The sequence below is a fragment of the Arvicanthis niloticus genome, chromosome 3 (assembly GCF_011762505.2).
Source record: "Arvicanthis niloticus isolate mArvNil1 chromosome 3, mArvNil1.pat.X, whole genome shotgun sequence".
Lineage (NCBI taxonomy): Eukaryota > Metazoa > Chordata > Mammalia > Rodentia > Muridae > Arvicanthis > Arvicanthis niloticus.
In genome coordinates, this window is record NC_047660.1 from 119,544,690 (window position 1) to 119,570,198 (window position 25,509).

At 38.1% G+C, this 25,509-nt stretch overlaps 1 protein-coding gene and 1 non-coding gene across 2 annotated transcripts; one reads left to right on the forward strand and one right to left on the reverse strand.

Moving 5' to 3' along the window:
* Positions 1-6,601: 6,601 nt before the first annotated feature.
* Zdbf2 (zinc finger DBF-type containing 2) lies at positions 6,602-25,325 on the reverse strand. Its single transcript, XM_076931801.1, is given in 4 exon segments — positions 6,602-15,822; positions 21,065-21,195; positions 25,271-25,297; positions 25,299-25,325. Coding segments are annotated over 4 exon segments (7,077 nt in total). The 3' UTR covers positions 6,602-8,930.
* Positions 17,875-17,978, forward strand: LOC117706497 (U6 spliceosomal RNA). Its single transcript, XR_004606579.1, has one exon. It is a non-coding gene; the product is annotated as a U6 spliceosomal RNA (small nuclear RNA).
* Positions 25,326-25,509: the final 184 nt, after the last annotated feature.

Sequence of the window (25,509 nt, forward strand, 5' to 3'; positions counted from 1 at the left end):
TTAGGGTTAGGGTTAGGTTAGGGTTAGGGTTAGGGTTAGGTTAGGGTTAGGGTTAGGTTAGGGTTAGGTTAGGGTTGGGGTTAGGGTTAGGGTTAGGGTTAGAGTTAGGGTGATGTTATGGTTTGGTTATGTTTAGTGATCAGGGTTAGGGTTAGGGATTAGAGTTAGGGTTAGAAGTTAAGGTTAGGGTTAAGGTTAGGGTTAAGATTAGCTTGTACTAAACTGTGCATGATACAACAGGCAATCAAACACAAAGGACTGAAATACTAAAGGAAACCATAGTTCACGATTCCTGACAAGAGGAAGACTTGAAATGAGACTTTAGTATAGGAAGGTATTTTACAAATTAAAATGTTTGAAATCATTAGCACATTTTTGCTTTAGCAAATGACATGTGTCTTCTTAGCCCTGCCTTTTAAGAAATGTTTTTAATGTCATGATGGGCATCAACGCAAATTTTTGAGTGCACAAGATCTAAAAGAAGTCAATGGGAACCAAACCAAAACACAGACTGATACTTAGTGTTTCTGTAATTGTCTTAAGTTTTCCTTCTGTGAAGAGACACCATGTCCATGGAAACTCTTATTAAGGGAAATGTGGAATTGGAGCTGTATTACATTCAGAAGTTTAGTCCTTTACTCTTTGACCCCTTGTCGTCAACCTATCAAGTCCATTCCTTCACTGGTATTAGAGTGATCTTCTTCAGAATCCCAGCATATACTGAAGATCAGCTGTGACAGCCAGCCTTGTGGACTGAGCAACTACCAGATTCGTGGACTTTCTCTTCACAGTGAACCATTGTTGGATTAGCTGGACCACAGCCTGTAAGAAGTCATTCTAATAAATTATATGTATATGTATATTTGGAGAGATTGAGATTCTATAAATTGGTATCCTAGAGAACCCTGACATATCTTATTCATGATTTCTTTTGGTTTTGTTTTTAAATGTACAGTAATAAATCATATATATTATATATACTTAGTAGCTGGCTTAATGTCTTCATCGTAAGTCCACCACTCAAAGACATTTTCTATTAATTATGTTTCCTTCTGTGTATAGTCATAGTTTTCTGTTTCTTTGATAATTTCTATTTTTAATTAAAAAAAATAGGTGTTTTAGGGTTGAGGAGATGAATATTTAGGTAAGATGCTTGCTACACAAGCATAGGATCTGACTTTGAATTCCCAGCACTCCAGACAAAAACTGGGCATGATGACGCTGGAAAGCAAAGACAGAAGGATCCTAGAGGCTTTCTAGCCAGTCTAGCCTCTTGCCTCCACACATGCACACATGGGAACATGTATAGCCTCCTACACACACACACACACACACACACACACACACACACACACACACACACACAAACACACGAGAGAGAGAGAGAGAGAGAGAGAGAGAGAGAGAGAGAGAGGATTAAACCCAGGGCTCAATGCTTGCCAAGCTCACTGAGCCTCACTTCCAGCCTTCAAACTAGTATCTTGTATCTGAGAACTCTGGTTGTTTTGTCCTTGTTTAGTGGTTTTCATGAACTACTTCTGCAACAGCCCATAATCCCTGGACCACTCACTTCTGTGTTCATTGAGTTTAGTGGTCAGCTAATGGTAGGTCAGAACTAAAACCTTGTGAGAACTATCTCTGTGTATCTGTGAAGAGGATTTTCCCTCAGCTCTCAGGCAGTTCACAACTCTGCTTTAGCCCTAACTTCCTGCTTAAGTGAAGTCTTTAGTCAGTCAGAGATGAATGTCTTCTCTGCATTTTCCAGGGTATGCATTCAACCTTTGTGTAACCTTTTAAATCACCAGGAATTATCAGAGCTCTTGCAAGTTGTTATTGACACTTCTTCGAAACTTCCCAAACTGTCCACATTTGACCAGCCTCTTACTTGCTATCCCTGGTAACACTGTCTTAGGTAGCTATGATGTTAGAAAATTTCCAGTGAGTATTTAATAGAAATGCTCCGAGGAGAGTTTTCAGCGAAAACACGACAAACTAATATAACCCTCTTCATGTTGGGGCTTTTCCAGGAAGCTGCCAAGGCAGGTCAGATGATACCTGTTCTAGGGATAGGGTTTTGGAGAGGCAGATGGACAGCTCCCAATTTTCATAGCAACTGAATGCAAGATTTGCTGGCTCAGGACTACAGTGAAGTTAGAGAGTATGTACTGAGAGCAATTAGAAATGCTACAAGGCACACAATCCTGAGACTTGTAAGGTTTCCCTTAGCATTCATTGTAGTATGGCAAGCCTTTAATTTCCAGAGATCAAAAGTCTGGCTTGACCTTTTTTTTTTTTTTTTGTGCAGTTTTCTCATTGTTTTTGATGAGGAGACAGATTTTCAGAGGTATTCATTCTAACACTGAAATAAATGAAAATTTCTGGGATGGTATTCAAAATTAATTTTGTGGCCACAGGAGTAGAAACAAGCCTCATGGGAGAATTACTTGTCAACCTCATTGAGTGTAGATTATATACAAATTTTAACCTCTTTTTAGCTTGGTGGGTGTTTCTGTTTTAACTAACATTTTTGCTGTTAAAAAACCCAAAATGATAGTTTTGTATCTACATAGTAGAAAGGTCAAGAAAACCCATGACCTATGAAAACATTTAAACAAATAGTTTAATTTTGAAATATATACTAATCGTGACCTTGTACTCTTCCTGGTTGTATGCTTGCACCTGTTAGACCAATGTCAGAAAACTCCAGCAATGGAGTCCTGTGAGAATTTTGAGTGCCTGTAAGAAAACCCCAAGAAATCAAGACAAGAGTCTTGCTACCTCAGTTTCTTCAAAACATGGAATTGTTCTTGAAATGCATTTTGTGCTCCTCCCAGGTATAGTGGATAGGAGTGAGTTTACTTCAGATTATTCATTACAACTGGCTATTGCAAGAGACTTCACTCTCTCAGCTCCTATAGTCTGTAAAGTGGTGGCAGACTAGTGATCTCTCTCAACCAGGCTCTCCTCTCCACTTCTGAGTTTGACACTTTTAGATTCCACACATAAACGAGATTATTAGTTTATATGTATTTGGCTTACTTTATTTAAAATAATGTCCCCCAGGTTGACCTAAATGGTCCAATTTCTTTTTCTTTTCCTTCTTTCTTTTTAGTATTTCATTGTAAACGTGACACTGATTTTAAATCCATTTACATGTTGATTGGCTGTGGGAAAACTTATAAGTGAAATGGAAATTGTGTGAACTTAGTATGCTATTCTCCTAATCGCACATGTTCAAGACTGAGGCAATTCACTAGCAGAATGGGGCCACCTTAAGCCTGGAATCTTGATGTTTCCAAATACCACCATGAGTGTGCACTGATATCTCCAACTTGCTTTTCTTAAATTAATTCCCTTGTTAACTATTGTTTCTCAGGAAGAAATTACCCAAGCCTGGAATGCTAAGCTCTATGTGCTATATAATGGAAATCCACAAAAGGCTTGCATGTAGAATGAATACTGGACAGGGGTTAAGAAAAGGAACTGGATCTCATGATTATTCCAGAGTATTTCAAACTCATGGAATCTGTACTACAAAGTGCCTATGCTTTTCTATAGGATGTCTTTCTTTAACCTGAATAGTTAAAAGGAACTTTTGCACATATTTCACCTATGGTGAATGAAAGTGGCTATTTTATGGCTGAAAAGGATGTAGGAAAAGAATGTACTTAGCACAGAAGTGCAGCTCAGTAAACCACTTGCCACTTAAGTTTGGATTCTTGGAACCTACAGTTGGGCCAGGCATGTGGGGATATTGGGGGAATAAAGGTAGAATATTTGTTAAATATGTAAATAAGCTGGCCATCTGTCTTATATGATTATGGATTTTTGTTTTGTGTTGTTTTGAGACAGGGTCTTGCTATAAAGCCCAGACTGGCCTTGAACTCTCAATAATCCTGCTTTGGCCTCCTAAATGCCACCATACCACACTAAAACCCAGTTTGCAGGATGTGTCACAATGTAGTCACACTTGTCCTTGAACCCTCCTGCCTCAGCTTCCCCCAAAATGACCAGGATTGCAAGTGACACTAAATTTTCAGTCACAACTACCCCAAAAAGTTAGCTGTCCAAAGTATCTGTGAGATGAGTGCGCAAGTGCAAACATCTTCCTCCAAGTCTAATGCCATGAGCTTGATCCTGGAACCTATGTGGTAGGAGAAATTGTCCCCTAACCTCCACATGTGAACAAACACATGTGCAATAAACAGATCCAAGAAAACTTTATGTGTAAATCAATTTTTAAAAATCTGAGGCACACTCCTCCCCCCATTCTGTGGTTTTCAAATGGCTTTTTTAAAATAAAATAAAGACAAACACAGGATATATTCTATCACCACATTTATTCAAACTGACAGCACATGGCTTCTGTTAATACACACTAAGAACACAGAATTCCAAGTGCATAGATTACAAAGAGACATCAGACAAGCTCAAACTCAAAGGTACTCCACAAATAAACCAGTACCTTCAAAATGCCATGCTACCAAGTACAGACAGGCGAGAAACTGCTTCACACTGAGGAAAACAACAAAGTAGCTATGAAGTCCATAATTCTGGATCAAATCCAGGACCTACAAAGGGAATTTGGTGATCATTTTCAAAATTTGACTAAGGTCTGCAGAGTAGACAGACAAGATCAATGCTGACTTCCTGATGTTGACAGTAAGTACCTAAGTATGCAGGAGAGCAACTTAACCAAGAGGCTGCCCAAACACTTCCTGGCTCTGTGGCACAACTGGATTAAAAACCAGCAATTCGTTGGTTCTCGTTCTCAGATATCAGTTTACCTGCAAGCACTCCATCGTGAAAGGATTGAGAGCATGAGGTGATGTGTTGATGATGAAAATGAGAACTGAGCACAGGGAAGAGTGGCATGATGGGCAGGGAAAGGAGAGTCAAAGGTCATGAGAGCACGACTCAAGTGAGCCGCAGGAACTCTCCACAAGGCAACTCTGCTGTCCAGTCTTAGATCTGAGGAGGAATCAGATAATACATAAGAGCCATGAAGAGAACAAAGCTAGCTTCGCACCTGCTGGCCCTCTCACCTGTTGTCAGGAGAGAAAGGTTCTGGTAGTGGTGTCCTTCAAGACTGAGAGCTGGAGGTACAATGCAGCAGAGCACTTGATTCACATGCACAAGGCCCTGGATTCAACTCTCAGAGGCAAAAAATATTAAAAAATTAAAAATTTAAGTAAATTTAAAACTAACTGCTAAAAGTAATTTAAAAACCCAAAATGTTCAGCATGCTATAACATAGGAGACTCCCAAAACCAACCAAACAAAAGACCTAATGATGATAAATGAAACAAGGCAAAAAAAGAAAAAAGACTAACAAAAAGGTAACCACTTATATGAAGTAAACAGAAAAGATGTCTAAGGAGACAAAAACTAGAGGATGCCATATAACTGGGGGTAGAAAGGGGGTTAACTACTCTATGCCTCAATTTTCTCACTTCATAGTGATCGTTATAGTATCCAACAAGGCTCCCAAATAAAAAGATTAAGGGACATGATACAGTTAAAATTTGGGACACTGTGCTGTACTCAAGACTACCTCAATATGTACATACACTAAATCTGGGAATAAAAAAATCTGGGAAAAAAACCTACTTTCCAGGTTTAAAAGCCATTAAAATAAATAAACCTAGAAATAATATAAAGATCCAGCAACAAATTGTACTTTATCCTGAATTTAATCTTAAAAGAAATAATTTTGAAAAATTAAGCCTATGGCTTAAAATACTTAGAACTTTACATATATGAAGTATAAGAAAGGGAAATGTTTGAAATAATTTTTCCCTCAATATTTGAGTTCATTTGAGTAAGAGACGAAAAATGCTATGTCTCCTCCTCACTTTGAATCTACTTGAGTTGGCATTTTGGTGTATAATTCTATAATTCCATGTTTCTAAACATAAAAGTCCTTTACTAAAAAGTAGTAACTTCTCATTATAAATAGTAAGATAATTCTCACTCTAACATCCCTAACCAACAAGTGTTATAAGACAGTAATTCTAGGGTCAGAAGCACCTGTGTCACTATTCTCTCACATACGCTTCCATGTCATCCTGCCGTCACTATCAGATGCTATGGCACTAGAGGACAGGGAGGTAGATGAAAGGCTTGGGACTGTTCATTTCCCAGAGGGCATCGATGGTGGTATGGATCCTGCCTCCTGAACTCAATCCTTTCAGTGCAGGCGCGCTAGTCAAACGGCTGCGCCATCACTCCACCAGGCAAATTAGTGCTTGTTGAATCTTTTGAGATAATTACTGATTTGAGCACAACCTATGTATCTTTGGTTAAAGTATTTTCTCACCAGCATCAACATTTGCATTCTCTTATTTGTCATCTCTCAGGCCTTTACAGAGTTACTTCAGCCTTGATTACTCTCTGATTCTTTTTAAGTATTTCCAGATAAAGGTTCTAACATTAGGAGAGAGTACACACAAATTTCAATATTTAATAAATTTATCTTGATAACATCACAACAAGTTTACACTTTAAACTGCATTATAAAAAATACATAGGTCTTCACATTAGTTTTACATGGAAATATATATAATTATTTGAATATTTAAATATAGCTTTTCTTTAAGCAAAAAAAAAGTGTTACTCAGAGCCCTAGTTACATAAAATAATTTAAAATGCACAAATGCAAAAAAAAAAAAAAAACCACTCTTTACACAATATTGTCCACACACTGTATACACCAGGACAATCACAATAAAAATCTATTCAAGATACTAAAAGGGACAAGATTAATGAAATGATATGGTTGTAATTTGATGTATTACTATTGAAAGATATAATGCACTATTGACTACACAAAATAACCAATTGTTTCAACCTAGCCTGAAAAATTAAGTCAACATTTTATGTAGACAAAGGGGCACATCTTATATCCTATCAACTTCTGAAATAATTCACTTCTAATTTAAGTTTTACAATTTTAAGTTTCCAATCTTGTCTAAAATAATAATCCTTTCAAGAAGTTAGTAAATATTTGCAAAATGCTAAACAAAGTCATCATTTCTGTACCAAATATTTTTATATTTTTGGTGAACTGAATTTTACATATTAATTTTTCCTTGCTCTCCCTTTAAAAGGTCCTTAGACGAGTTTCCAACTTGTGAATTTTTTAACTTTAAATTTTGATCATTTGAATTATAGAAATCATCTTCGTTGCAGGACATAATTACAATAGATATAATCTGGCATAATTACATGGTGGGTTATTTAGGTATGAACTCTCATTTTTAGCCTACATTACAAGAGTGTTTATTAATGGTGTCTGGGAACTGCAAAAGACATTAATACCTGCAAAACATACTTTTTCATGTTTACTTCATAATCAGTGAGTTTATTTCCTTAATTAAAATTTGAGGATTTTAAAAAAAAACTAGCAGCCCATTGAGAATTTTTTAAAGAAATTAAAATGCTTGTAATATAAAGAGGCAAGGTTGAAAAAATTAAACACGTTACTTGCCAACTAAAAAAGCACATTTGTCCACTCTGCAATATAATTACCACTTATATTTAGAAGTAAAGAGATGACAATAGTATCACCATTAACAACTCACAGGTTAAGCAATGGCCCCTGAAACAAAAGCACGTTGATATTTCATTAATTCTAAGGTAACACAGTTTTATCTCTGAAATCAAGACACATCTTAACACTGACTCTAGTTTCAATAAAATATAGTAGTTACACAATAAAGGGAAACTTTGTGTTTCCTCATAACATCAATGACAGAAAAAGATCCAGGTCTTGACTGAACAAGAAAAGAGGATGCGACTGCACCAGCTCAGTCAATGACCCTTAAAGGAATATACTCAAGTACCACAGAGGTTCACACTGTGTGTCCAAGGATCTTTTCTCAACTGTTAAATTCAATTAGGTAGTTTAAGATAAAATGTCAAATTGGTTTAACCTTGAACTATCTAGCTAGTTTAAGATAATTAGATAGTTTACGATGAACTGCTGTATAAACCATTTTTCACTTGTAAAGTGGGTCTCTAGTTAGGTTATTAATTTAACTTATTTTTCTGAAATGTAAAGTTTCCACTAATGACAATTAATGGCCAGCCCACATGCCATTATCAAACCAATAACTTCAGGTCAACATTTTAAAATGTTATCCAAAATGTTAATAAGCTGATAAAATTACCTGGATTTTCATTTTAGATTACTAGTAAGGGGAGAAAAGGTAGCTTAAAAGCTTAATCATATTTGCAAAATCTTTTCCACATAAGATTTAATAATGTTAACCAAAAAGATTTGTGGGTATGTGTCCAAATGAGGAAAGCTACAGACTTCCAGATCCAATTTAAATGAAAAAGAATTTCTTTCACCAGGTGCTTTAAAAAAAAAAAAACTGGATTAAATATTTTATGGAATGCCTTTAAAAGAAAACGAAATTGTATTTTCATGATCCTTTGATCACGAAACTGAGATAGCACACTGCCGCTCTTTTTATTTATCACTTAGAATACCGACTGGCTATTCGACTCGGAAGTGTGGTAACTAAGTAAATAAGTATCTGTCCCAATTGTTTAAAAAATGATTATTAATAAGCTTGCTATGTTTGTTCTCCCAGTGTTGTAACTTTTTGGCACAATAGATTTTCAGAGGACATGATTTAAGGTACAAAATTCTAGATAGTATGCTAAATTATAAGACAAATTAAGATGAAGCTCTTCTACAGAAATGGGACAAAGGTTGCTTTCAAATCTTTAAAAGAAAAAAAAGGACCCTAAACGTTAATTTTAAATGAATATAAAATCTCTGAAAAATAATATCTGTAGCAAAATAGTGTAAGGTCAACTTCCCCTCCAAAGCTGGGAAAAGTATGTGCATTCAAGTCTCAACTGTGTTCCATCCAAGTGAAGGGCCGAGGTCTCCGTGTACTACGATGTGATGTGCGCGTTTATTTTGCTTCATTATTTTTTGACTTGCTTGCAAGCCGTGTCACCATCCTGTCGGTATTTGGTGTGGAACTCAAGCTTCTCAGGTCATATTCTCTCACAGGAAGAAGTCTCTTCCTTTTGCGGAAGTAAGTTTTCCGGTAGCGCTTTATTCCTCCAGCATTGGAAAGATGAGCAGGCACCTCTGTAGGCCCTGCAGTAGTGCTTATCTGCTCTTCAGCACCAGCTGGGAGAACCGGGGAGCTCGAGAGCGCGAGCGCGAGAGCTTCAGCTGCCTTCTTGGCTTCCTTTATCTTCCTGGCAACTATCTTCTTCTTCCTCAGTTGCATTTTTATAAGTACAGTCTTTGATTGATACCTCCGGCGCATGGCACCAGGGCATTTACAGACATACTTCCTGACGATGTCGGTTGCTTTCAGCTGAATCCAAATAGCCAGCTTTTCTAAAAGTAGTCTTGATTTTTTCCGGAGAACCATTGTTTTATAAGCATTTTTGATGAGGCATGATTTATCTGCAATGACCATCTTCTTTTTCCAAAATTTCCTTTCATTTTTACTTTCAGAACCTTCTTTTCTAACTGATTTGGGTGTTTTTTTGGCACCGTCACTGTTTAAGAGAGTCTGCTGGAAAGTATCCTTTGGAACTTGAGTAGCACCCACATCATCTGATTTGATTACATACGAAGATTGACTGGTCCTGTGGAACCTTAACACGGATCTTTTCGGCACTGTCATAGAAGATGTTGAAGCCAGGTCTTGTTTGTTGGCACTATTCTCTCCTGCATTGGACCTTGGGTCACGCCTGTTAGGACCAATGCCAACTGTATCACGTCTGCCAACATCTGGTACGTTTAGGTTTTGTGGAGGATTAATTACAGTTCTCTTACGTCGTGGGCCAGAAGAAGTATGCTCTTTACAACTGTATATAAATCGTAACCCACTGTCACTGCCAGGCTTTGTTTTAGGTGGGTTCAAAGACTGATCTTCCTTCATGCTTAGAGAAGAAAAAATATAGACCAAGGAATCAGGCTGTACAGGCTCTAAAACTTTAATCTGTAGTTCTGGTAACTTAGTTTGAGCTTTTTTTTTTTTCTGGCTATCATGGCGGAAATACTTCCTTTTTGGCGGTGCGTCGTCGTCGTCTTCTTCTGTAATTTTCCTTTTCTTCCCGGAACTTGTTTGAGTTCCATATCTTACTCCTCCTACCTGGTTCTGAGAAGTCACCTGCCCAGGTTGCTGATGAAGCCCCTCTGCTGGGGAACAAGATGGTTTGCCTAAGGCCACTGAAAAGTCACCAGTATCTCCAACTTTATCTTCAACATACTGAACTGATGTGGTATTCTGATTAAGATCAGTCTTTTCGTCTTCACCCAAAAGAATTTTCTTGTCAGAGCCACCATCATAGTAACTGTAGAAACGACCTTGACATTGCTGTGCGTTTGTTTTCACGTCATCTTCTCTCCCCCGAGACTGTGTTTTTTCAACAGATGGTGGAGGAACCTGAACCTGAGGAGAGCCTTCCTGAACTACCTCCTTAGGATCACCTTCTGCAACTTCTTCTGCATCCGAGTACAGTGGGCTTGGTGGATATTCATACTTAGTTACTCTCATGTCAAAAGTCACTTTCTTTTGCGGGCCTCTTTTCTTACGTACAGGTTGCTCAGGGTCAGACTCAACTGAGTCATCATATTGACAATTTGACTCAGATCCCCAACAGTTTGAAGCGGGGCGCTTCACAGCTGTTTTTCGGATCACTGATACAGCACGGCCTGCTGCAGAACTACTGGATTCCCAGTTCCTATCTCTTTTGGTTCTATGTTTTTGATCTCTCCGAACACTGAGGATTTCTCTAGTTTTCGGTAGTTGCTGAGTCGTTGGCCGAGTATCTTCCCAATCAAACTTTCTTTTAAAACTATGAGATCCATAGTTCTTAACTTCGGGGTCAATAAAATTACCAGCAGGCTCTTGTAACTGGCAGGTAGTGGGCTGATCAGAGGGATCAACACTGAAATTGAGTTCATGACCACAAGATGGACAAGTGGAATCTCCTAGGATAATATAGTCATTCTTCCTGTTTATTATTTTGAAACTTTCCTTGGATTGGTTTGTCACTGACTGAGAGGCTTCATAATCACAACCACAGAATTTACAGTAGTACTTTTCATTTGCTGCAGAACCAAGAGAATCTGTGTTTATATCACTAGTTTCTTTGACAGTCATCTGAGGTGGCTCGGTTTGTAGCTGAAGAGGAATATTTGAATCAGAAATTACTTCCCGGTCACAGTCACTATCACTGGAAACAACATCCACAAACACCACCTGTGGTGAATCTGTTTCTCCATCTGATGTCTGAACCTGGTTAACTACTATCTGAAAAGAGACGTCAGAATCATACCCCACTTCAGGCACACAAGAAACACTGCCCTTGTCTTCTATGTCAAGTTCTTTCTTGTCAAGGTCTGCTTCTTTGCAAGCCTCTTGAAGTGGGTCAACTTCTGACTGCAGATGAACAGCAGAATTATATGCTACTTCAGAACAACATGGCTGAAAGTTCTCATTTTCTAGGTCATCATGATTCTCCTTTTGCAAGTTTGCTTCTTTGACAGGCACAGCCTCCACAGATGGATCTGTCACAAACTGAACAGGATCATCAGAATCATAAGTCGGTTCAAAGTCAACTAGCTTGTAGCTCTTATCTTCCAGGTAAATATGGTCTTCCTTCAGGTTCATTTCCTTGACAGGTTTTTGAAGATGGCCTGCTACTGACTGACAAGGATCATTGGCATCAAAACTTATTTCAGGACTTTTACGGGAATCAACACTCACTTCAGGACCACAAGGTTTGCTGCCGTTTCCTTTCAAACTGGTACAACCTTTTTGTGGTTTCTGAATCACTGAACAAAAAATGACATTGGAAACAGGAACTATTGCAGAGCCACAGGGCTCACAGCCATTATCATTTGGACTAGCATGTCCCTTCAGTAAATTTATTTCTTGAACAGGCTCTTGTGTTGCATTAGTCACAGCCTGAAGTGGTTCATCAGAATGGAGGTTTATTTTTGAGTCATTAGATTCAACAATCTTATCTTCCAAATCACCATGATCTTTCCAACGGTCGAGCTCCTGAACTACTTCAATTTGGCCAGCCAGTGGCTGGGGGACATTGGAATCACATGTAACTCCAGAACACTGAGCGTCATCCCTCTTACCTTCCGTGTCATCTGTATCCTTCTGACTTCTATTTTCACAACTTTCACTATGCTGAACAGCCTGTAACTGGACAGAGTTGTTAGAATCAACGCTTACTTCAGAACCACAAGACACGTTATTCCTACCTTCTAGTTCAACATGTTCAGGCTCCAAAATAGTTACTTCAGGTGGTTCAACTACTGCCTGGATTGAGAAATCAGAATCCAAATTTGTTTCAGAACACGTAGGTTGGCTGTTATCTTCCAAGGACACTTGGTCATTACTATCAAGATTTATTTGTTTAAGAGCTAGTTCAAGTTGATCCATTGCAGAACGAAAAGAAACATTAGAGTCATGTATTATTTTTGAATAAATAAGATCACTGATCTTCTGTTCAAGAACCTTTGCCTCGGTTTTCCACTCACTCATTTTTGTAATCACGTCGAACTCTTGTTTAGGCAGTGAGTGAAAATGGTCGGTAGAATCAACACTTGCTTTAGAGTCACTGGGTTTGCCATCTGTGTCTTTCAGTTCAACACAGTTTTCCTTTGAGGCTAACTGAGACTCGCTAATGACTGAATCAAGGCAACCAGCAGTATTCAGATTTACTTCCATCCCTCTAAGCTCAGTACTTTCATCTTTTGGGTCAGCATGGCCCTCTTTCAAAGCAGCTGGTTGAGGTTTATCAGTCATTGGCCCAGGAAAAACGTCAGAATTGAAAGTTGGTTGAGAGATGCCATATTCATCATCACTGATGACTTCCTCAAGATGCTTTGTCTTTCTCTTTGCTTTCTTACCTACATAAGGTTCCGTCACTGGATGAGAAGCAGTAGAAGCTGAACTTATTTCAGAATGAGATTCTGTGCTTTTACTTGTTAATTCAGCATGCTTTTCTTTTTGAAGACATACATTTTTGACAACTACTTCACATCTGCGAATAACTGACTGAAAAGGGACATGAGAAGCCAACCTTGTTTCAGAAACACGTACTATAATGGGATCTTCAGAACATCCGGGCTTTGAATTAAAAGAGTTATAATCCAAATTTAATTCAGAATCAGTAGGTTCATTTTCCTTTTGTTCAATTTGTTCTAAATGTACCTGCTCTTCTTTGGGGGGATTTATCTTTTTAACAGCTACATCAGAATTAGTCACTGAATGAAGAGGGGCATTAGAATCCAAACATATTTCAGAACCACTGGGATTGTCATTCTTCCCTTCTAAGTGAACGTTTTCTTCTTCCTGAATGATTACTTCTTTAACAGCTACTTCAGGGTGATCATTTCCTGAATGAAGAGGAATATCAGAATCAAATGTTATTCCAGAAACACAAGATTCATTACTCTTATTTTCCAGACCAACAGGTTCCTCCTCATAAACAGCTATTTGAGGTTGGTCAGCTACTGTGTCATCGGGAATATCAGAATCAAAAGTTATGTCAGAACTACTTGACACACAGTTTTCATCTTCCAGGTTAAAGTCATCTTCGTTTAATCCTTCAAAATCCAGCAGAGACCGCTCAGTAGCTGACAGAAGAGGGGAATCGGAATCAAATGTCAACTCAGAACTGGAGCACCCATTGCTCTTAACTTCCATGTCGACATTTAACTCATCAAGATTTACTTCACCCCAAGCCCCTTGAGGTTGATCATTAGCTGACTGATAAGAAGCATGGGAATCAAAACTTAGATTAGAACTGCCAGAGTGAACACTCTGATTTTCTAGGTCAAGATCTACTTCCTCAGGATTTACCGGAGATTGATCAGCCTCTAATTGATCATCAGCATGAAAACCCACTTCAGGACCATGAGACTCACAGTTCATATCCCCAAGGTTGGTATTCTTCTGGTTCGGAAGATTTATTTCTTCTACTTCTCTCTGGGATTCATCAGCCACTGTCTCAAGAGAACCATGATGTTCAGGATGTGCTTCAGAACTACTGGGTTGGTCTTCATTTTCTTGTTCAACAGCTCTGTCTCTTGGGCTTCTTTCTTGAACAGGTATCTGGGGATGGTCCAGAGCTGCATCACTGTCAGAACTGAAACTGCTTGACCCGTAGTTCTCATCAACCAGGTTTGCATGGGCATTGTTCACAGGATTTTGTCGTCGTACTGCTGCTGGAGTCTCATCAGCTGAGGACCCGGAATCCTCACATGGTTCAGAGCTGCCACTTCCATAGCTCTTGTCAACCAAACGAAGGGGCACTACCACTGGCTGTGGGGGACGGTGACTAGTTGATGGAAGTGAGTCATCACCATCAAAATTCACTTCAGAGCCACTAGACTCATAGCTTTCATCAACCAGACTAATAAGCTGTGTGTTCTGTGTAATCACTTGAGAACGGTTGGTAGGCACCTGACGAGAACTGCTACCATTATCTGAAGTTGCTCCAGAAACAGTGGGTGTTTCGTTCCTAGGCTGTGCATCAGCATGTGTTTCTTCTGATACATTTATTTCTCTGGGGGTCAGTTCAGATAGGGCACTCAGTGACTGACAAGAGGACCCACAATCAAAACTCATGTCAGAACCTCTAGATTCATAGCTCACATCTTCTTGGTAAACTCCTTCTTCCTCCTCCTCCTCTTCCTGCTCCTCTTCTTCTTCTTCCTGCGCTTCTTCCTCTTCCTCCTCCAAAAGACTTAAGTCATGTACAGGAGCTTGGGAAGGACCAGGTACTGCCTGAAGAGACCCACGATCAAACCTCTCTTCAGAAGTCACTGAGCGCTTCTGTTTCAGAAGTGTTGGCTTGTTACGAACCAAATGTGTTTCTTCTTGGGGACGAACTGTATTTGAACGAGTTGCCTCACGACGCTTTGGAATGGCACCTTCACGTGCTTGTTCTGGTAGTATGTCTGTCCCACTCGGGTTTCCTGCTGTACCTGCCTCTAACTCTGAAGACTCAGCTCTTACAGAACAAAGCTCAGGACCTGTTAGCTCACGGACTCGTACGACAGGGGAAAAAGACGCACCCTTAGCTCTGAGATTTCTCTGTGCAAGCAATTTGTCTAAATTTATATTTAGTTTCTTTTTGGGATCTTTAGTTTTGGGTCGAGAGGATGGGTTGCTAGGGCCCTGATCTGGGGACTCAAAGTATGGTTCAAGGTTCTCTGTGTCACAAGCTGGAAAGGAATCTGAAGCAACTGCCAGTACTAACCGAGGAACACTGTTAGCCGCAACTGGTCTCTCGAAAGAGCCGCTAGGCAAAGAGCTGGCAGGAGCATTACAGATCACAGGGGGACGCACTAACTTTTTCCCACTAGTTGTAGCCTGAACAACACCGACTGAATTAACTTTTTTCACACCACTCTCAACTTTATGAGCCAATTCCAAGGACTGCTGCTGTCCCCGTTCCAGTTTTTGAATAACTGATGGTCGAACTGCAACCTCTGCACGTTCCTGAGAGGTACCAGGTCTACAATCTATCTCTTCGACAGATCCCGAATCCTCGGAATTCCTCTCTACACTGCTATCTGCAGTATCATCATCCTTCTCATCAGAGTCATCCAAAATCACCACTTCAGGTGATCCAGGATCATCATCTGCATCTGCTGCTGCTGCTGCTGCTGCTGCTGCTCCTGCTCCTGCTGCTCCTGCTGCTCCTGCTGCTCCTGCTGCAGCTGCTGCAGCTGCTGCAGCTGCTGCAGCTGCTGCTCCTGCTGCTCCTGCTGCTCCTGCTGCTCCTGCTGCTGCCTCATTTGGTGCAGATCTAAAAAAGAAGGGGAAAAATATTAAAATATCCTAGTTTTTGCTTAAAATCCATGATAATTGTTTTCTTTCTGGACCATTCTTAGAGGAAAGGGAATGCCAGACTGTACACTCCATGGACTTTAGGAAGTTAGCTAGTATGGAAGATTCAATAAGTCCACCAATTGCTATTCCATACACAAGTGGCTCCTGAACATACAAAAATGCAAATGAATCTCTCTATCCATCCTTCAATTATCACAGCAAACACTACAAAGTTTGACCCAGAGGCTCAAGATGCCACTCAGTTGCTAAAGCACTTGCCGAGTGTGTGCAAGACCCTGGGTCTGATCCCTACAACCTCAAATTTTAAGAGCTATGTCAAAAATTAACAGTGTATAGTTAATTCTATCTGTAGAAGCACATGTAAGAAGCTAGTTCTATCTGTTACCTTTAGTAAAGTGAAAGTAAAGTCTGGGGCCTCAAAAGGAATATATATTTGTCTCTTTCTCTTTTATTAAAGATTAATTTATGTATTTTATGTTTATGAGTCTTTATGCACACAAGAAGAGGGCATCAGATCCCATTATTGATGGTTGTGAGCTGGGAATTGAACTCAGGACCTCTAGAAGAGCAGCCAGTGCTCTTAACTGCTGGGTCATCTCTCCAGCCCTTGTTTCCTTTTTATAAGGTGATAATCTGGCTATGCTGCCCAAGTTGACCTTCCTTTTGGATGGGCAATGCTCCCACTTCAGCTTCCCCAAGTAGCTAGAATTATAGGCACAATACCATCATACCCTTTTAGACTTAGACTAAATCATTTTTTGAAATGTTCCTTTGAATTATATCTATGTATACTATATTTTCAATTCAATTTTTAAATATTTTTTTAAAGATCTGAAATTTCATTACCTAAAAATCTGTCAGTTCATCTCTTATACTACCATCAGCACAACAAGCTTGATTCAAAACATTTTAGTGACCCTTCCTCCATATAGATAAACAACTGTCCTAAAAATGTTGTCATAGTCTTAATTCAGTCATAGCAATCATCTACTAAATACTAAAGGCTCTCTAACTCAGTGGTACACTATGGTAGGCACTTGAGAGCAAATACAAAGAAAGAAAAAGCTGGTTCTCAGGAAGCATTCAATTAGTAGCAACTTCTAGTGCAAAATATCAATATCATATTACTTAGATACACAAAAAAAAAGACATCATAGACAAAAGAGGCCTAAGGTATCAAAAGCTAATATAAGGTGAATATCCTAAAACAGAAAGTGGTCAAATTAGAAAATCTTAGCTTGAAAATTCAAATTAAAAATTATTGAAAATTTTTGAAAAAGTTATAAATTGTAATATATTAGTTAAAACCAATGTACCCAGCTAATGTTGAGACATAATATACGGCAAGTTCAGTGAGGTCATATTCTAAAGATCCTCTTCTTTTTTGGAGAGGACAAGGTCTTACTATGTAGCCCTGCTATAGTGGAACTCACTATGTCAAGTTTGAAGCCAGGCTGGCCTCAAACTCACAGAGATATGCCTACCTCTGCCTCCTGAGTGCTAAAATTAAAGGCCTACACCACTATGCCCATCTTTATAAAAACTTTTATTGGCACTTTTAATTTGTCTGCTAAAATTGTCTTTAAAAGATTACACCCTAAGGATGGAAGAAATGGCTGCAATAGTAAAGCACCTATTGTATGGACTTGAGTTTGGATCCCCAGCACGTACATGAGAATGAGAACCAGAGCCTTGTGAGGCAGTGCACATCTATACCAGCAGAAGAGTGAAGGCTGGAAGAATCCCAGGGCTTCACTGGCCAAGAGGTCTAGTGAAAACAGGTAACTCCAAGTTCAGTGTGAGACTGTCTCAGACAATAAGGAGGTGAGCTAAAGACACGCTCAGCATTAAGCTCTGGCCTCTGGTACAAACCAGCACAGCTCTATAGCTTAGCAGCAGCAAGGTCAAACACCTGTAATCTCAGAACAAGAGACTGAGGAGGAGGATATCAAATTCAAGGCCATGCTGGGATAAATTATGAGGCACTGTCTCAAAAAACAAACAACAGATGCTCACTTCAGCAGCACATATACTAAAATTCAAATAATACAGTGATTAACATTGGCCCTGCCCAAAGAAGATATACAAATTTAGGAAGTGTTCCATATTTTTGTGTTTGTGCTTTTGGTGTTTTATTGAGTATATAATAAAATAATCTGTTACCATAAAAAGTGATACACAAATCCCTACCACTGTAATAACCAAATGTATGTCTAGACAAATTAGAAAATATAGCTAGGTGTGGTGGTGCATATAGTGACAGATGGAGCTCTGTGAGTTAGAGGCTAGCCTTGTCTACACAGTGAGAGTTCTGGACTAGCCAATGACTACATAGTGAGACCTTGTCTCAAAAAATAAAAAAATAAATAAAGGAAAGGAGAAAGGATGGATGGATGGATGGACAGGCAAATGGAAGGGAAGAAAGAAAAGAATAAAAAATTAAAACTAAGTTTTTTTAAACTTGAAAAACATATATACATGTGTCACCAATTGCTTTTATTTTTTTCTAAAGACTTTCTGTGGGTTTTACCTGCATGTATCTATGTGCACCACATGAATCACTGGTATCTGTAGAGGCCAAAAGGAGGAAGTGTAGCCCCTGGAACTAGAGTTACAGGTGGTTGTGAACTACTCGATGTGGGTGCTGGGAACCTAACTTGGGTCCTTTGGAAACACAGCAAGTGTTTTTAGCCACTAAGCCCCTAAACTGATCTTTTATTAACACATCAGAATTAATATTATCATTCCATAAATTGTTTTTTTTAAGTTTTTTAGATATTATGTATGTGAGCATTTTGCCTATGTGTGTCTAAGTACACATGTGTGTGTCTTGTGTTTACTGAGGTCAGGAGAGTGTATCAGAAACCTAGAACTGAAATCAAAAGTGGTAGTGAGATATTATGTGCATGTTCAGAACTAATTCTGGGTCCTTTGCGAGAACAGTACGTTGTCTTAGTTCCTGAGCCGTCACTCCATCCCCTCCATAAGTCATTTTATTCAATACTGATTTGGAATGTGAGAAATAAAAATTATACCTGTCAATAATATAGTATTATACTATGACAAAAACGATGTTGACTTCTAAGCAATGAAATGATAATGCCGCGACCACCTTCACCTCTTGCATTTTCAAAACTCTACATCACTTTCATTTGTTTTAAACATACTGATAACTAATTCTTTAACAAAGCAATACAGAAAATTTAAGGAACCAAAAATGAAAGGAGAGGGAAAAAAGAGAACAACATAACAGCTACCAATTAGATGTTTCTATCTGTACCTATATTTGTATTTATATTTAATACTAACAACTTAAAATTCAATTTCTAGTCATTTGCAAAAAAACAGCCCTACAAATATACAACTATTAAAAGTTAAAAACAAAAACCAGAAACACTTGTACATAAACTCTTAAGCTAAAAGGAAACTTTAAGCACCAATGTGATGGCTCAGCGGGTAAATTGCCATGGAATGCTTTAAGCCAAGTTAATCAAGTTACCACCATCCATGTTTGAAGAATGGACTAGCAGGAGTGGAAACACAAAGGGTGGTAGTGAGTGAATTCAGAGAGAGTAAAATGGAACACACATCAAAATGTCAATAAAAGCCATTATTTGCTGTCCTAACTAAACAAGCTTAGAAGTTTTTTTAAAACATCACCAGCAATTAAATATGTTGACATCATATGCCCTAAAGGATACAACCTCTGTTCTGTGTTATTACTGCCCAAAATGTATAATCTTAGTTTAATCGTGAGGAAACATCAGACAGGTCTCAATTGGGATAAAATAAAATTTTCCATAAAATAAGTGGCCACCACTCCTAAAAAAGAGTCACAGTCTTTTGTTTGTTTGATTGATTGGTTTGTTTTTGTGGTTTTCTTTGAGACAGAATTTCTCTGTGTAATATCCCTGGCTGTTCTAGAACTAACTCTGTAGACCAGGCTGGTCTTGAACTCAAAGATCTACCTGCTTCTGACTCCCTGAGTGCTAGGATTAAATGTGTAGGCCACCACCACCTGCCTAGGTGTCACAGTCTTAATTAATAAATTAACTAATAATGATTGTGATAAAGCTGAAGGCAGAGTAAGGAGACAGGACACTCAGTGCAGTGTATGAGCCTGGGTGGTGCCAGCACAGGACAACAGCATGACGAAAGGTGACATTCTATAGACAAGTTGGCCGTACCCATAAAAGTAGTTCCTAGTTTAGAAAACTGCACTGTGCTCGTTTTAGATTCCATAGTCATGGCGCTAGTTTCTTCTATCAATTTTCCAATGTTTTCAGTAAACCTGGTATATTTTCTCAAAATAAAAAGTTTTTTAAAAGACAGTGGTTCTAAGCCTTGCTAATGCTGTGACCCTTTAATACAGATCCTCATATTGTGATGACCCCTGATCATAAAATTATTTTGTTGCTACTTCATAACTGTAATTTTGCTACTGTTATGAATCATAGTGCAAATATCTCTGTTTTCCAATGGTCTTAGGCAGTCCCTGTGAAAGGGCTATTTGACTCCCAACAGGGTCATGAACCACATGTTGAAACTGCTGCTTTAGAATAACCTATATACTCTAGCCTAGAAGTTCAAATCCTGTGAAATTAAACTACAGAAATAGTTGCTATAATGATTTGAACGTGCCCCCCCAGCCCCCTGCACAGGCTCCTATGTTTGAATAACTGGTCCCCAGTTGGTAAACCTGTTTGGAAAGGATTAAGAGGTGTGGCCTAATTGGAGGAGATATGTCACTAGATAAAATATACTAGATAAAATTTCACTTTAGGACTCAGTCAGTGCTAACTCTTCTCCTAGCCCTAAATCAAAATTTTATCCAGTTAACTTTCATTTCCAATTATTTATTTTTATTGGTTAAATAAGATAGTACACTACAGAGCTGGGAATGCATCCAAGGTAAAGTATTTGCCTGGCATGATTGAGCCCTTAGGTTCGATCCCCAGTTCCATAAACACAAAACTATTTTGTACATCACATTTTTAAATTCAAATATAACCCTTAAAAGCTAGGTAGGTATGGTGGCACACTCATATCATCTCGTCGCTTGAGAAACTGACAGTATGAAGCCAGTCTGCTACACAGCATTTACAGACAATACTAGTCCTGGGATACACAGCAAGATGGTAAAGGTGGGTGAAATATACCACTGACACAGATATTAACATTCCACTGAACTATCTTACCTGTTGTCTTGGTAATTGTATGGGTGGTGTCGCAGGACGTCCTGCAAAAAGCGCTCCATCAGAGTGTTATTGGTAATTGTTCGACGTCTGCTCTGTCTGGTCAGGCTTCTGTGCTGAGAACTAAACAAGTGCTATAAAGAGAAACCAGTAGGGATTTTAAATGAGTAATGTTATTCGTGGTAACACAAAATGTACTCATGAATGCATTCCTTGTAGAAATATAAGTTGGTAGTCTTTTCATACAGCACCTCATCTAAAACCATAAAAGTATGTCTTCTTTAAATATAGTTGTTACATTTCTCTAAATACATTCCTAAGGATGACATCAAAAGGTTGTTTATCATACCATATAGCAAAAAACCTGGAAACTCCTAACAATAACCTTACATTATAAAGTACACTAAAATGTAATACCATGCAGCTACCTAAAATAATAAATAATAACATAAAGAAATACTACATATTAAGAAAAAACTGTGGTATCAAAAATCATACATATGGCTCTATCTCAAACTAGTTTTAAAAATATACAGACAAGTAAATGGAAGAAAATGTACTAAAATCTTAAAAGTATATTTTTAAGTGATATACTTATGGATAATTTTTAATTTTTCTTAAAATGTTTGTATTTTCTAGTAGGTGTTTTTACAATAAAAAAATACCGTGAAAAAAAAGAACAGGGTTGGATTGTGGCATTAAAAAAGAACAAAGATTAACTCACAAAAAACTTCATTTCTTTTTTTTTTTTTTTCAGTGATTAAGAAGAATCCTGCTTTAGTGAATATTAGTGTAAGCATATTAAAGTCTTGAGTTTTGCCACAGATCCTAGTATTAGTGGACTGGCAATGGGATAGGTAAGGAGGACTCTAACCTGGGGAACACACCACTGCCACACCCAGCTATTCAATCCATCTATAACCTGGGGAACACACCACTGCCACACCCAGCTATTCAATCCATCTATAACCTGGGGAAACACACCACTGCCACACCCAGCTATTCAAACCATCTAAAAGGCTCCCTACGTTTTCACTCAGCAAGAACAGTGAGTGCCCTCTCTTGACACAAAGAGAATGGGGCATGAAAAACACAAAATGAAGCAGACCTCCTTAAACTCTGTTACCAAGCCAACAGCAAAGCCAGAATTTGAATGTGAGTCAAACTGTAGTTTATGAGCTTTTTCAATTAGCTAATATAATAATGGCATATTAATCATATATGTTCTTTATGATATAACATGCTTTAAAACAGTTAAGAAAATCATGTTTTAATATACCATAGTTATTATTAAAAACAAAAACAAAAAAAAAAATCACATGTTGCTAGCTTCTGACCACTATTGACATGAGAATTTTTCTGCAATGTTGCCTTAGCCCCAAGATCAATTAAGTATGACAGTCTCAAAATCCTGTGCTATAAACTACCCCACTGTCCAGTGCCCATCACCAGAGTAGACTGCTGGTAATAAAAAACAGTGTACAAGGGAACAAAGAGAGATTGAACTAAAATCCAGCCTTGTCCTCTCTGCTAAGGCAAACAGACAAAGAGCAATAGGAATGGAGAACCGACCAGCGTACGCTGCAGAGTCACCACATTACACACGTCCCACAAGGCTTTCTTAAGAATTTGTCAACATATATAGCACATAAGACACACAAAACATTTGTATGTAGCCCACTAAACCATCACAGAATAAACACATCTATAACCATCTATCCGTGAATGTAAGTACCTAGAAATCCCTTTACTGCCCCATACCAATCTAACATCCTTTCCTTTTTCCTCCAGGGTAACTAAACTCTGATTTCCAATACTAAGTTTTGAAAGGTTCTAAAATTAACATAAATGACACCATACAACATGTATTCTTTTGCACTGAGCTCCTCTCATTCAACACTGCATTTATGACACTATTCAACAGTAACTGTATTCTGTTCATCTTCACATGCATCTGCATGCTATTGTATGAATCTATGCTATTTTACACATTGATAGATTTTAGGATTTTTTTCAGCATTGGGGCATCACAAGCCATAATACTGCGAAGAACCTTGATATTCGTCTTGTGTGACAACATATTTTGGGGGAAGTTAGATTATTAGATATAGACCTTCTGTGTCATATAGTACATGTATGTTCATCTTCAGTGCCTACTCTTCTAAGGTGGTTGGAACAATGTACGCCTCAATCAACAGTTATCTTTGTATTGCTCTACTTTATCACCACCATTGGTATTCTGTTTTTTACATTTTAGCTATTGTGGACTGTGTTCACATTAAACACATTGTGGAATGTGTTCAGTATCATATATTGTGCCCTTAATCCACAACCTGAAGATAGCTTTTCATTTTTACTGGCAATCCAGATCATCTCCTTAATTACTGATCCATTTAACTGACTTCCTGATTTTTTTTCAAGACAGGTTCTTCATAATACAGTTCAGGCTATCCTTGAACTGGGGATCCTTCCACCTCTGTCTCCAGAATGTTTGGTTTCAAGCATGTGCCACCATACCAGTCCTCTACCTGTTTTTCAAATAGATGTCTTCTTCATTAGTTTGTAAAATGTGTTTATTCTGTATTCAATCTCTCCATTCAATTATGTACGTTTCAAGTATCATCTTCCTTTCTGTAGCTCATCTTCTCACTTTATTAATCATCTACTATTTTCTTAATTTCATTGCACCCAGAACCATCTTTTTTCCAGTGCTTTTTGTTGGCCGAAAGCTCTTCCTTACTAGTCATGAACTTTCTCCTGCCTGTTATTAGTTCCTTTATTATATTACATACAGTATTCAAATCTATAATTCACTTGGAATGATTTTTACATACAGAATCATTTTTTCCCAACTAGCTGCTCACTTGACACCACAACATCTACTAGACAAAGTCTTGTTCCTTGCTGCTCTGCAGTGTCACCTTTGTTACAGATCAGATATGCACATTCATCTGTCTCTGGAGTGTATTCCTTTACTCTTTCTCACTTTGCACTTAGTAAAGGTGAGTGAGTGGTTATCTAGAGGGATACATCTCATTCAGGTCTTCTTTAACATTCTCTTTTTTATTTCCGTATTTATAATGGCTTAATTTTTACTGGAATGTAAAGGATTTCCACTAGAATTTCATTGGATACGTACAATTTGGGAAAATTGGACATTTTTAACATTGACTCTTTCAACCTATAAAAATAATAAGTCCCTTTCCTGCCCAGTGCTGGGGATTGAACCCAGGACCTAAAAAAGCATGCTAAGTAGGCATATGCTATCACTGAGCTAAATCTTCAGCCATCAGTGCTTACAGATTAAAAGTTTTACACATAGTTATTATAATCATTTCTCAAAATGTTATTTTCTTTGACTCTATTATGAATGGTATATTTAAATTTCATTTTCTGCAGAGTATTTGCATATAGAAATAAGACTTTTTCTATTGGTCCAATCACCTTAGGGTTTTTTTTTTTTTGCTTGTTTTTTTTTTTTAGCCAAAGGATCCAAATGATGCCTAGGCTGATTTCAAATGCACAGCAGAACCAAATGATCGTCTTACTTCAGCCTCCTCAGTATCTGGGTCCACAGGCATGCACCATCACACCTGGTTCCAAGACACTTTTAAACTCACTCATTAATTCTAATGGTTGATCTCTAGTTTTGGTTTTCTAACCATCATCATGTTATGATAATTGCGTTTTATATTCTTACCCAATTATCTTCATCATTCTATCTTTTTATTCTTATTTTTGTGGTTAGGGCCTCCTATAAAGTGGCAAATATAGTTTTATTTTTCCTTTTTGAGTTACTGGGGGGTCTCTCAGTTTCATAATACAGCAGGCAAGTGCTCTACCAGGGTAGTAAACACGCACAAACACATAGTCATTGAATAGATTTTTAATTTAAGCAGTACTTGAGTACTTGAGCATACTCAACAGTCTGTTATTTAATAGTCTTATGAGTATTTTCTCTCTTCTTTCTTCCTCTGCTTTATTACTCTAATTTCCACCATTTTGTTAGCTTAGTAGTTACAGATGTTCTTCCTAGTCGACTAGTAGGAACGAATGACAAATCTGAACTATCAAAATCTAAAATTACTCCCTACTTTATTCTCTCCTTAAACAATGTAAGATCCTTAGAAATTAACTCCACTTACTACCCTCCCAACTGCACTGCTGTTAATCCCACAAACATGATTTATTGATTGCCTACATATTTACCTGTCCATTGTTCTTCATTATTTCCTGATAGCTCTGAGCTTCCATCTGGAATCATTTTCCTTCTGCCTGAAGAACTCCTTTTAGTTTTTCCTTTAGTGAGGGTCTGCTGGTGACAAATTCCCTTAATTTTTGTTTCCTGAAAATATTTTTATTTTACCTTATGTTTAAAAGTTATACTTATTGAATAGAGAAGTCTAGGTTGGCAGTTGTTTTCTTTCTTTTGGCTCCCATTGTTTTCT